The following is a 13,921-nucleotide window of genomic DNA, read 5'->3' on the forward strand; positions in this document are numbered from 1 at the left end:
TTTTTTTTTAAAAAAAAAGAAACATTACAAATGCCCACATCCATTTATTCGGTTCTTTCAAGTGCATTACCCAGTAGGGTTGTCACAAGCTTTAAACACATTTTGCAATTTAAACACTTCAGATAAGAGTAAACCTTTAGACATCAGCAATCAAACAATCCAATGACAATCCAAGAAAGATAAAAGAATTGCAATAAAGTGCTTAGATGAAAAAAAAAAAAACTTCAATAACCCATATGATAAATGTACCAATTTGATTCCTATGATGTAATACAAAAAAAATACAAAATAATAAAACATGAAACTTCATGTATTGAGCATGTTTATGGAGTAGTATCAACTTCAAGTCCAAAGTTTGAAATAGTTTGTTGAACATTGAAATAACGAGAGGAGTTCTTCTTACTGAAGCTATGGCATTATGATCACATTTTCGTGCCTCATACAGTAAAGTAGGTCAGTCAGGTTGATCATACTTGTAGATATTAGACCACAGAGAACTGCAAAAGAGAGAGCTTTTAAGCAGGTAGCTGCACTGTCTAGCTAAAATTTTGTTATGGAATACAAACAAACAGGTCCTCATCATACAAGCACTGAATATTAATGCACACCAATTCTCTATTCAAGGGGTCAAATCAGATCAGTCATGCAATGATTGTAATGTGAAATCAGGCAGGGGGGCTTAAAGCCTTCTGTTCAATTATCAATACAGCTGAGAGGCATGTCAGCATCTGCCCCCAAAGACCGGCACAAAATCAATACACACAAATCAATAACATGGTGCTGGTAGCCACCGTTGGAGCACAGAACTGGAACATGGGACTCATTGAATATAAGTATAAAGCATAGAAATAAATCAAAATGATGTCAGACAACATGACGCCCACCAGGAGGAACATAAAGTGGCTCATCAACTCACCTGTGGGCATCGGCATGGTTGTGTGTATGTGTGTGTATGAGGGAGAGTGCTTATGTCAAGCAAAGCACTATGAGAAAGGGGAGGGTGGAGGGGGGGGACCTCAAGCTGGATATGGCTGAGATCAAGAGAGAACATTCCATATTCCATTATATGTATAACAATCATGTATTAGAGAAGGAAGCTGTTATGTGTGAGAATGTTACTAATATCAAAGACTATGCTACACTAGGGCACTGTAGTTTCCATCCAAAGATTGCATAATATTTTAATTTGGCCTTTCAGAACATTTTTTTAACCATCAGGATCATAGTCAGTCAAAGAGACAGTCAAAAACAGACGCTGCACTGCCTCAGGAATTTGCATTTAAGTTTCCCAAAAACAACACTTAAGATTGAAATGTACTGTGATACATAATAGCAGCTTATATCAGGTATCAATAATCAAAAAACCCAATCAATTTAAAGGCTCATAAATAAACAATATATATATATTAAAACATTAAAACAAAGAAATACAAAGGATTGCGCAGGAGCAAAGGAATGGATGTAGATATTAAGACTGGCAAGACCACGAAAAATAAATAAATACATTTACATTCAGAAATAATTTTAAAAATTAAAAAAAAAAAAAAAGGTATCCACTGGTGGAGGTCAGTGGAACAGCATACTGTAATAGAGAACAGTCAGAAAAGACTGACTCACAAATGTTATAAACAAACATTCAGGCAGGTTGACTTCCAGTCAATTCCAGGTTCATGACCCCATGTGTTTCCTCAGACACTAGTCTTCACATAGTGCACTGTGCACTGAATTAAGGAGTGACAAATTTAAAACAAGGCCTTAAAGTGACTGAACTACTTCATAAGTTTGTGGATTACAGCATTTCTGTGTTCTTATTTTACCTGCCTTTCAGAATGATGTCAGTAGACAGTAGCATATTTTGCGCCTGATCTGAAAGCAGATGCGGAGCCTTAATGCACAGCATGTAAACAATGAACGTGTAGAAACATAAAAATCAACCCCTCACTTGAACACTACTAAAACTAAAAGACCCTGTGTCTGCTACATTACAGAGAACCTTAAACATTCCACGTTACACTTTTCCAGAACAAATCAGTTCAAGTTGGATAATTAACAACTCACTACAACTAAGATTTCAAAATTAAATTCCAGTGTGACACTTCCTGTTCTTCCCAGTGATGCATTTGTGTGTGTGTGTGTGCGTGTGTGTGTGTACATTTAGCTGTGTGACTCCAGCACCAGCACTTTGCACTCGCGCTTGGCGATCTTGTCGAGCGATAAAATGCTCCGCTCCGGGGGGAGGTAGAGTGGCCGACCGACAGGAGAACCGACAGGAGGAGTGATTGCACGCCGTTCCATAACACTGCCTGTCCTGCAATCAGAAGGAAGTACAAGTTAACAGTTTCAGTGTCTGAAGAGACAGTGTGGCTGCTAGCACAATCATATAGCTTTTGATCAGTTGAAATCTCCCGTGATTTTGTTCATTTAGGCAGGTGAGAACACAGAATCTGCACTCAGTGGTAGACCAAAAGTAATCAGTCTGCTCCCAAGTTAACTGTAGCATGGTTCAATTGCAGTGAGAAGTGATACAAAGCAAACATGCCGTGTATTTTGGGCTGTGGGCCACTTTTTTTTTTTGTAGATGCGAGCTGCTAAACTGAGACATGAGGTGCAAACTAAATCAAATGAGAGAGCTGTAGAGTGCTGCAGAAATGCTATGTGTTCTAAATATATGAAACAGCAAATAAAAAGAGAAAATAAAAGCTGGATGTGATGCACAAAATATTTTAAACTAGTTATTTATATAATTATCTAACCATTTATTTATAACTGGCTCCATGTTCTCTGGGCTCAGGTGATTTTTGTGATTTGTGACTAATGAATGAATGAGTTTTACAAATATGTTTTCAGCCCTACCTGCTTTTTTGTTTTGTTTTTTATTTAGTTTAATTATGTGCAACCAAGCCAAGAAGAAAATGAATGAAGTACCAATTTTACTCAGATTCTGACTCAACAAACTGATTAATAGGTATGAAAGCCCGCTTATATTAATTCTGTGCACACAAGATCTGTCACCTTGTCAGTGTGTGTGTCCATACCTGGTGAGGTGGGACTTGGAGGGCTGCTGATGGGAGAAAGACTGCGAGCGGCCCAGGCTCAGGCTGGCCTGGTGTCGGTCCAGTATGTCTCGTACAGCAGGACTGGACGGACTGTTCTTACGTGAGAGAGGACGGGCTTCAGGGGGCGGGTTCGACACGGATGCTGTAAACTGCAGCTTTAGTTTCATGTGCTGACTCAGCTAAAGGGGGGAAGGGGTTGGATAATGGAAGCAAGATAAGGTAAGGGAATGATGAGTTGCATTCGCTCTAACAAGCTGGTAAAAGATTTAATCTTATTCTGGAAAGTACTTCAAATGAGAATTTTGTCCACTGATACAAAGCTAATTACTCTGCCTTCAATTCAATCTTTCTCGATTTCAGACAGTGAGCTATTTTTGCAACTCAAACACACACTACCTCAAAGAGGCCAGCTTTGAGGATCTGGAAGGCCACAGAGACAGAGAGAGTGCTGCCTTTGCGACAGTAACCAAGGTTACTTAGAGGAGAATGACACACTACTGCATTTACTGCCGGGTCCTCCTTCTGCCCACGGCCTAGAGGGAACAGGGAGAAGGATGAGAAGATTAGCTGTAAAATAAGAGAAAAAATGAGGACAAGAGGTGGAGTGAAAATGAAGAGTGATCTCCTGAGTCTAACCATTTTCTCACAGCCATGATGTCTAGTTTTAAACTTAAACCCAGATTTTAGTTCCCCCACATTTCCTTCTTCCATCTGCAGGGTGTGTATTACATATTGCTTATTAGCACAGGAAAAAACCCTGGTCCAATAAGCCTGATGTCAGTTCATCTGGCATGCTAACACACAAACACACACTGCTACACTCGTACCCAATGCACTCCCTGAAACAACAGCAACTTCACTGACATTTTTACTTCTTTGACTTTTAAAACTGTATATAAAGCTGTCTACTTTAACACATCCATACTTTATCTAAGAGTTTCTATATTTGGGCTGTTAACAGCTTGCTTTTCACCTTGTTAGGGTTTTTCTTGGTAACCTTTTCTTTTCATCTCTTAGTCTAATGCTGTTTTAACCTTTAACCACTCACTTCCTTTTCTTACTTCTCACCATTCTGTACATCTGCCTTCTGCTTCTCTCTGTTCTTTATGATTCTCTTCACATTTCCTCACTTCATATTTTCTCTCTGTTATCCCTTCATTTACTACTCTTGTAATTATAGTCTTCTCTCCAATCATCCAAGATCTCTCTCACTCTCTCTCTCTCTCTCTCACACACACACACACACACACACACACACACACACACACACACACACACACACACACACGCAAAGCTATCCTTCAGAATTTTTTCACCACCCAAGGCATCAACATATCTAACTGTTTGAACATCAGACACCCATTCTATATCAGTGTTTCTCAACTGATCTTACTTTAGGATATGTCACTCGCCCACATTCAGAAACCACTTTATCCTGGTCAGGGTCGCAGTGGCTCTGGAACAGTGAGCTTGAGTTGAGAATACACCCTGGTTGGGATGCCAATCCACTGCAAGGCACCATGCACACACACATTTATACACACATTCACACCTAGGGGTAATTTAGAGTCGCCAATAAGCCAACTGGCATGTTTTCGGGAGGTTGAAGGAAACCCATACAAATCAAAGCTATGAGTCAGCAATGCTACACTAGGCTTACATGTCACGGTTTAATGTTAAGATACTTATGATAAGTTTCAGACTTAGTAAGATAAACCAGGATTTAAGATGGCTTTTAAAATGGGAAGTTCTATACATCAACCTTTTTGTAAATAAAAGTTTAATGTTTTGAAGGAAGAACCCAACAGAGCTCAGAGAAACAATGAGCTCCATAATTTCTATCTCTAGAATTCTATCAGCTATTTTTGTCATCCCTCCATGGCCTTCCTCCTCACCTTCTGGTGTCCAGACGAGCCGTACAGCCAGGAAGTCCTGCAGGTTGTTGAGGAGTGTGTAGCGCACTCTGAAGTGCTCGTGAGCTCTTACGGCACTGGGGCAGCTTGCGGTCATGATGAAGTGAGGCCGGTCCAGTCTGATGCTAGGCACACTGTAGTGTGTGTAGATGGAGCTGGTAAATGGCAGCTTGGGAGTGGACCACTGGAGGACTGCTATCAGTGGCACCTCAAGACCCTGGGTCACAAACATTCACTCAGCTCAACAAGTCTCTTAGCTGATCACAGCTGGGTTTGCCATTATATATAGCAAGTACACAAACTGTTTTACTAATTGATCTTAATATTAATCAGTTTATGGAATTAATATTAAATAATAAAATCTCCATAATACTACAAAGCTCCATCATCATTATTCTCTTCACACACCTCATTAGAATCATCCTGGGCCTGGTCACTGAGCTGCAGTTGAAACAGGAAGTTTTGCTGCTCTAGAGCACTGAGCATGCTGGGAAGGTGACTAGACTCACTGTCCATCCTGTAGAAGGACGCCATGGCAACCTCACCTGACTGATGGCTGCAGCAGGATAGAGAAAGTGAAAAGATTAGTATTCAAATACTAATTCACACCAACCAGGGCCACAGTTTACTTAATTCTTTAGCATATATTGAAGTTACACACTTAAAAGTTTCTAAAAAGTTGGAATTAATATAATTAGTTGAGTTGTATGAGTTTGATGTAATGAGTTGATGAGTTTAGCAGTAACGTGTTTATAGAGGGGCACATCAATGAAACATGCATTATCTACTTTAAATAATGATCTACTTAAAAATAAAAATCATTTAGTACACAAAGTTTAATAATATCATACCACACATTGTCGACCAGCAGCACGGAGCCATCAGGCATCATGGGTAAATAAGAGGCATTGAAGTTGGGCAGGATTCGTACATCATGTACACACACGTCCTCCTGAGAGCTTCCGTTTAACACTGACATGCATAAACAGGATGTAGCACACACAGGGACGGAAGTCACAGAAATGAAGCACTGGTGCATAACCACGTCAGGTTATCTCCAGCTGTCTAAAAGCTGGCTTACTCCTTATTCCATGATCAAACCACAACATAAATACACAAGTAACCTTACACTGAGCAACCTGACACCACCTGTGTAAATATATTTTATAAAGGTTATTAGAAATGGGGCTCAGGTGAACTATTTCTATAATAATATGAAGATAGTTCTGTTCTCATTTCTATCAGATATTCTCAGAGGACCTGATTACAGTATCTGCTCAAAGAGTAAAATTACACTCCACTTGCTTTTAGACAGTCGTTCATTTTATAAAGAGATGTGATATTTTGCTTACTGTGGAAGCAATGACCCCTATAAATCTTGTACTTTCCCCTTAATAACTCACAAAGTATACACGCTATGAAGAAGAACCCAAGTACGTTTATATAATTCTTTTTACGCAGAATCAGAATCAACTCAAATGCAATCAAAATGGGCATATCTGTAATGATCTCAAATGTCAAAAAATACTTTTGGGGAATACCCATGTTTGATGCCCCAAACCCTACTTCTGTCAACCTGTATCAATGAGATCTAATGAGACCTTTAACTTCACTTCACTTTAAATTAAGTGACAACTGTGTGTGTGTTATGCCCCATTACAAAGAAATATATATAAAAAAAATCAATAATCTATTGTTTTCGCACATTTTGCCAAAATATGTACAGGCATATACATAGAAACGTAGACAGTGGGTAGAATAGCAATTTCACACTTGATAAACAATATCTAGCTAAATAAGTACATTTTAAGAACCAAAAACAATTTTCACCTTAATCAGAATTGCACTGAATCTAATTTTTAAAGTCTAATTTTTAAAGGTCTGTTTTTTTTTTTTTTTAATTAATAACACACCATAATATGGTAATAAGCTTTCCAACATACCTTTAAGTACAGTCAGATGCTTTCCAGACACAGTCATCTGCTGACACTTCACTGTGGGTGGAGGAAGGACGTTTAGAGTGGTGCTGACTGAAAGTAGAAAATATGGGGAAAAACTGATTGTTGAATTTCTTCATTACAGTCACAAAACAATATATTTTCACCCTTATTCTGCAAAATGCACATCATTCATTGAAATAAATTAGAATTAAAATGCATTAAGCTGACCCCAATAATAATGGATAACAAATCGGTCAGTTTAAAACAAAAAAAAAGACAAATAGAATAGAACAGAATGAAACATTTAGAATAACTAAAACTGGAGATGTGTGGCATAATTCCCAACTTATGATCAGGAAAAACCCAAAGAAAACTCAACTCAATTCATAATTCCTACTCAGGAACTCAGAATGGTCTCCTCAATTCTTAGTTCCTCGAGTTCAGCAAGTGGTGTCAAATCAACATCAAACATTACACTGAGCTGGCTAGCTTGTTGCTCCGAGCTCTGACTTCCTACTTCTGAGGTGTCAAATGCAGCATTAGAAACTGAACACATCATGATATTGTGTTGCTTGGTTTTACTGAGTAGAAAGTGAGCACTTACCTTGGGCTTTGAAGGTGTTGAGGTCCTGGCGGAAGGTTTGGCACGGGCTCTTCTGCTGAAGAATGCTGAGGTAGCCATGTTCCTGGATCTCAGCCTTCTCCTCCTCCTGTTTCCATACAGTCACTATGATCTGGACAAGGCACAAGCAGAACAAATCTACAATTCCTGATCCAAAAGGGGACATTTATCATTTTTGAGTCAGTCATTATTAGAAGGTGCAGGTACACCATAATCAACAATAAAACATTATTTTTATTAGGTATAATTTTGGCTAAAATGCAAGACTTATGATTTATGATATCACTTTTCTGTTTTCACGATTCTTCTGATCACATAGAATACAGTGAATGTAAAAAGTCTACACGCCCCTGTTAAAATGGCAGGTTTTTGTAAAAAAAAAAAAAAAAGGGAACCAAGATGAATCATGTCAGAACTTTTTCCATCCTCAATGCAAAATTAAAACATATAAAAATTAAGCGAAACACAATCAAACATTTTAGGGGAAAAAAATAAAAATTTTAAACTTAATAACCTAGTTGCATAAGTGTGCTCACCCCTAAACTAATACATTGTTGAAGCACCTTTTGATTTTATTACACCACTTTTGGGGTAAGAGTCTATCAGTGTGGCACATCTTGACTTGGCAATACTTTCTCACTCCTTCTTGCAAAAACATTCTAGATCCATCAAACTGTAAGGGCATCTCCTGTGCACAGCCAGCTTCAAGTCACCCCATAGACTTTTAGTTGAATTCAAGTCTAGGTCAAGGCACGGGCTCTAGACCATTCAGAAACGGTGATCTTCTTTTCGTTAAGCTATTCATTGGTTGATTTGGATGTACGCTTTTGGTCACTGTCATGATGAAAGGTGAAATTCCTTTTCATCTTCAGCTTACTAGCAGACACTTGAATGTTTTGCACTAAAATCGACAGGTTTATGATTCATGGCTCCCTCCTCCTTGATAAAAGCCCCAGTTCTGGTTGAAGAAACTGCATAATGCTGCCACCACCATGCTTCACTGTGGGTATGGTGTTCTTTTGGTGATGTGCTTTTTTTTTCTTTTTTTTTTGCACCAAACATACCTTTTGGAATTGGTCTCATCAGACCATAACACAGTTTGCCATATGGTTTGGGGTGATTTATTTGAGCTTGGATGTTTTTTTTGTTTTTTTTTTGTGAGAAAGGGCTTCCGTCTAGCCACCCTACCCCATAGCCCAGAACTATGAAGAATATGAGAGATAGTTGTCACATGCAGAGAGTAATTAGTACTTGTCAGATATTCCTGCAGCTCCTTTAATGTTGTCGTTGGTCTCTTGGCAGCCTCCCTGGTAAGTTTTTGTCTTGTCCTTTTGTAAATTATGGAGGGACATCCTGTTCTTGGTGATTTCACTGTGGTGCTCCATTTTCTCCACTTGTTCATGATGGCCTTTATGGTGCTCCATAGTACATATAATGTTTTTGAAATTTTTTATACCCCTCTCCTGATCAGTATCTTTCGACAGTGAGACCCTGTACAGGATTTGTCAGCTCTTTGCAGACCATGGCTTCAGCAGTAAGACGAAACCAAGAAGATGGGAAGAAACAGTGGTCTTTATTTGGTGTTAATCAGAATAATTTTACTAATGACAGCTGTATGATAATTACTTTTGAACATGAGATTGAATGTGATTGGTTCATTCTGAGCACAGCCACATCCCCAATCATAAAAGGGTAGGCACACTTATGCAACTAGGTTATTGTAACTTTTTTATTTTTCCTGTTTTCCCCTGAAATGTTTCTGACTGTATTTCACTTAATTTTTATATGTTGTAATTTTACATTGCAGGTGGAAAAAGTTATGATTTATCTTGGTTTCATTTTTTTTTTACATCACAAAAACCTGCCATTTTTACAGGGGTGTGTAGACTTTTTATATCCACTGTATGTGTGGCAGTCTGCAAAAACCAGCCAGATGTCACTGTGGCTGAATTCTGCCAAACAGACAAAAATGATGAAGAAACAGGTTTTGACCAAAATCGAGTTTTTCCTGCCAGTAATACTGTTTGACATCTCTACTTCAGGAAATCATAAATATATTTCACCAAAAAAAATGGAAATATTTTAGATAGTTACATGTCATAATAAAATGGACACAAGCCTAATGAAATCAATCTGTGATCAGGTACCAGCTGTCAAAATGTCTGAGATGCTCCTGCATCATCACATCATCATCAAAACAGAGAGGAGTGCTTACATACTCTGCACAGATGACAGTGAACAAAGTCTTTGAAATGTTTAAAAGACCAAATAAAAACATTAATAACAAGAAATTTAACCAACAAAACATATTTTATTGACTAAATGAGAAGAGACGATGATGAGACTCGCGTTTAAATTCCACGAGTGACTTTTACCTCAGGTGATGAGACAGAGACTGACGTGGATGATACTGAAAATCAAAGGTGTAATATATTTCCTATTGTTAACTTCTTAAAATTCTTTATAATGTGACAGTGGTGTTGTTTCTCCTTAAGCAAGCTAGGTTATATATAGAAAGATCTTGCTCCTACTGAAATTGAATCTTTAAATGTAAATGAAATGCTCTCCCTTTTTCATTTTTGGTGGTAACCAGGTATTAAAATGCTTTAACTGTACTTCTGGTTGTCATACATATAAAAGAGAAACACATTTCAGTTCAGGAAAGCCTGTAGTTTGCATAAAAATATGTAGCATAAAAATTTGATCATGTGAAAGGGTTTTCAAGGCCGCCATACACAAAGACTACAACGCTATAAAATTTTGGTAATCTTGCAAATGACAAAACCTAAGACAAATGGACAAATGCAAAATACCATCACTGTAAAAACATGTTTTTTACCATTATTATGTTAGCGACTACAAAGTACCGCCTGCCACTGAGCTGCATTTGGGCACATCCAGCTAACATTTCTGAGCACATAGGAGAAAGAGGTAAGAAACCCAAATACACAGTTGCAAATATATGCAATTACCTCTAGGCTAATAATATGCTGTTCTTACCTTCACTTTGAGTGTGTTGACTGGGAGTTTATCCAAGGACACAGTCAGGGGGAAGATGACTTCATCATTCAGAACCACTGGCTCATCCACAGGTGACTGAACAAGATCACAAGTTGGAGAAACACATAACACAAAGGGCAATAAGCACGTTGTAACCACCCACTACATTACTCCTTACAGATAACTTGTCACTTGTATTTGAGGAGCATTTAGCATAAAGGTTTACACAAATGGGTGTAACTACAGAGACAGCTGTGCAAACACTAGACCAAGGCCCAGACTTCATTCGGAGACTCGTTATTCTCATGGAGGGTTTTCATACATATATTTTAAAGCATACAAATAACGGTTTTATTGTGTAAGACATGTGGTATTGGCTTCTCAGCAACAAGATGACTACACCATTGCTGGAGCTAGTGTTATTGTTAGGTTACGGTCCCTCATACTGCATAAGGAACCATTCAGAAGGCCAAACATTAAACCACAACCCATTTAGGAAACCGCATGTATTCACCTCAGTCCTCAGGTGTAGGTATACAATTAGTAACTGCAGCCAATCTTTTGCTTTGTACAGAATACAATGGAAATATATATAATATCAGACCAGAATAAATGATTACTACTATTATTATTATTATTATTAATAGCAGTAGTAGTATTCAGCGATTGATCACTACGAGCAGAGCAATGACACCGACATGGTAGTGGCCAATGCATTTGTATGAGAGTTCTTGTTTATTTATTTATTTTTTTCCAAACACTATAGACATACTGGCCACATTGCCGCACATCTTGTTGGTCAATCTGATATCTGTACAGTCTGACAGTATAGCTGACCTTTTTTTTCATCTACAGTTTAAGCCAAATGCCGTCTCTAACCTTTATTCAGTGATCAGCTTCTAACCAAGGGAAATTTTAGGTTCACAACTCTGTGAGTGTTTAATAAAAACCCTGCAACACAGCTGCACCTGAGACATTTGTACCAGTGCCATACTTACCCTAACATACCTCTACATGTCAGTGTCATTACTGCAAATTACTGCAAACACAATAGCTCACCACCCAAATATTATCCAGTCAGTAATGTTTCTATGGCACCTTCTTTCCAGTGATGGATTGGGCAAAGGATGTGAAGCAAATTGTATATAAAGTAGATGCACCACAGTCAGCAGATGTAAACCTACAAGGCGCAACAGCATGGCAGGTGTACCTGATAAAAGGGCCAGTGAATGCTATGTGTACCTAAGAAAGTGGAGTGTAGGTATAGGGCCAGTTCAAACAATCTGTTTTTACTCATGCGTCTGATGGCGTCTATGAAAGAGCAAATATTATAAGGAAGCTAGTTATTGCTCAGACATCACACACACACACACACACACATACATATATACACACACATACATATATATACACATATACACATATATATATATACACATATATATATATATATATATATATATATATATATATATATATATATATATATATATATATATATGTAGTACCTTAGGCACCCTATTTTTTTTAGTACAAACTTTGCTATAGATTTTTGTTTTATGACTTCTACATTATTGATTCACTACAAAAACATTTCAGAATTCCAAGCATTAGTTTTCCTGCACAAAATTAAATGTTACAGAAAAATGTTTGTATGTCAGTAAAGAAAGCAGCAGATTACATAAGAGACACTTTTCAGACAAAAAACATAATGAAGGCTGCTGGGTTTCGCTGCAAAAATAAGAAGCAAGTGCGACAGTCAAAGTCTCCAGAAGAACTGTGACTGCTTCTGCAAGATGCTCAGTAACACTTACAGCTCATTTCCTTATAAAACTGCACACACTGCACCTGAGACTACTATATATATTTTTTAAAGCGAAGGATCGTCACATCAAATATTGACTTTGTTTCATTTATTACTGTTTACTGCTCTTTATAGTATTTTTTTTAATGTAGAAACATTTAGTTTCATTATGTTTGAAGGCATCTTAGCGCTACAGCAATTCTTTGCTGAAATTCTATATATATATATATATATATATATATATATATATATATATATATATATATATTATTTATCTATTAGATGACGCTGGGTCATTCAACAGATAAATAAGTTGTAGTCTCTAAAGGTGGCCCACCTGCACCGGAGCTCTGCGGAACTCCCTGGCGCCGTTACCGGGGTTATTGTGGATGAGAAGCGGCTTACACTCCCTGAATCCCCGGTATGTCGCGGCTCCTCTGGCTGAGCAGCTCGCCGCTCCATCATCTTCATCACTCTCCTCCTCCTCGGCTGCATCTTCCCCGGAACGCTCTCTCCCCCGCGCCCTGCTCTCACCCGGACACACGCTGGCGAGCGCGCGCAGAGACGCAGCCAGTTCCCGCCAGCCGCGGCCCGCGCGCTCCTCACTGCACCCGGAGCCCGAGCCGCTCTGCGCGCGCAGCACCAGCAGGAAGCGCACCGTCTCCCCCAGGTACAGATGGCTGCGGCGCGGGAGGCTGCGGTACCGAGCCGGGTCTGACAGGTCGGAAATGGGCACGGCGGGGAAATACATAAAATACTCGCACTGCGATTCCATCATCAAAACCATGACTGGGATGTTATTATCACCGCGAAAGCAGAGAGCTAGCCAGCTAAGCTAATAGATCCGGGTGGCCTGTTTAACTAGCAGCGGGAAAACATCCTCTCCCCAGACATAAATCATCGAATCGCCCTGATTCGTCTCTCGTGTAGGTCTATTTACATGACAATTATCCGCAATAAATACAATTAAAATACAGCCTGTTTTGGGCCATGTCGTTGTTCTGTCAGCTCCTGTGGTACATTCAAACCAGCCTGCAGGCCTATTAATCGAATCACGATGGCGTACAGCTAAGGAGCTGAAACCCAACTAGGCAGGAACAGTAGATTATCGATTAACAATCCTGAGATAGTTCTATGCTAACAAACATGAGCTGACATGGACTTTAATAAAGCTAACCAGATACTGTCTTCTGTTGGAAAAAAAATGTGAGCATTTAAAAAATACCACCTCCAATTATCACTAGCTATGCAGCTATCTAATCCTTTTTGATAGCACTTTTTCCAACCCTGCTGGAAATCAAGTTCAGTCTGATCAGCTGCCAAAACACAGGACAAGCTGGTTAATATGGTAGACCATCTTTGCCAGTTTTTTTCCAGCCTTATTTGATATGGAGTGTTAAGTTTTAGCCTTCACCCTCCCCAGTTGTTAGGGGAGAACTGGCTGGTGGTGGGATTTTGACAGGTGACCAAACTGGGGAGGACTTGGCAACATACATACATACATACATACCTAAGGATTTGAGTTTTCTACTTGCTTTACTGTTGTTTCTTTGAAATTAACATGTCTATGATAGTGCACTAGTAAC

The 13,921-nt window shown here is 38.8% G+C and overlaps 1 protein-coding gene across 1 annotated transcript; it reads right to left on the reverse strand.

The window, feature by feature from the left end:
• Positions 1 to 15: 15 nt before the first annotated feature.
• On the reverse strand, positions 16 to 13,379 carry trappc14 (trafficking protein particle complex subunit 14). The gene is made up of 10 exons (XM_026936039.3): positions 12,673 to 13,379; positions 10,532 to 10,627; positions 7,514 to 7,643; positions 6,913 to 6,999; positions 5,821 to 5,941; positions 5,378 to 5,525; positions 4,952 to 5,186; positions 3,453 to 3,589; positions 3,036 to 3,235; positions 16 to 2,308 (listed from the first exon to the last, which is right to left on the reverse strand). Exons 1-10 carry the CDS (start codon positions 13,120 to 13,122, stop codon positions 2,155 to 2,157), a joined length of 1,758 nt encoding a protein of 585 aa, XP_026791840.3. The 5' UTR covers positions 13,123 to 13,379; the 3' UTR covers positions 16 to 2,154.
• Between the last annotated feature and the right edge of the window lie 542 nt (positions 13,380 to 13,921).

Source organism: Pangasianodon hypophthalmus, chromosome 4 (assembly GCF_027358585.1).
Source record: "Pangasianodon hypophthalmus isolate fPanHyp1 chromosome 4, fPanHyp1.pri, whole genome shotgun sequence".
NCBI lineage: Eukaryota > Metazoa > Chordata > Actinopteri > Siluriformes > Pangasiidae > Pangasianodon > Pangasianodon hypophthalmus.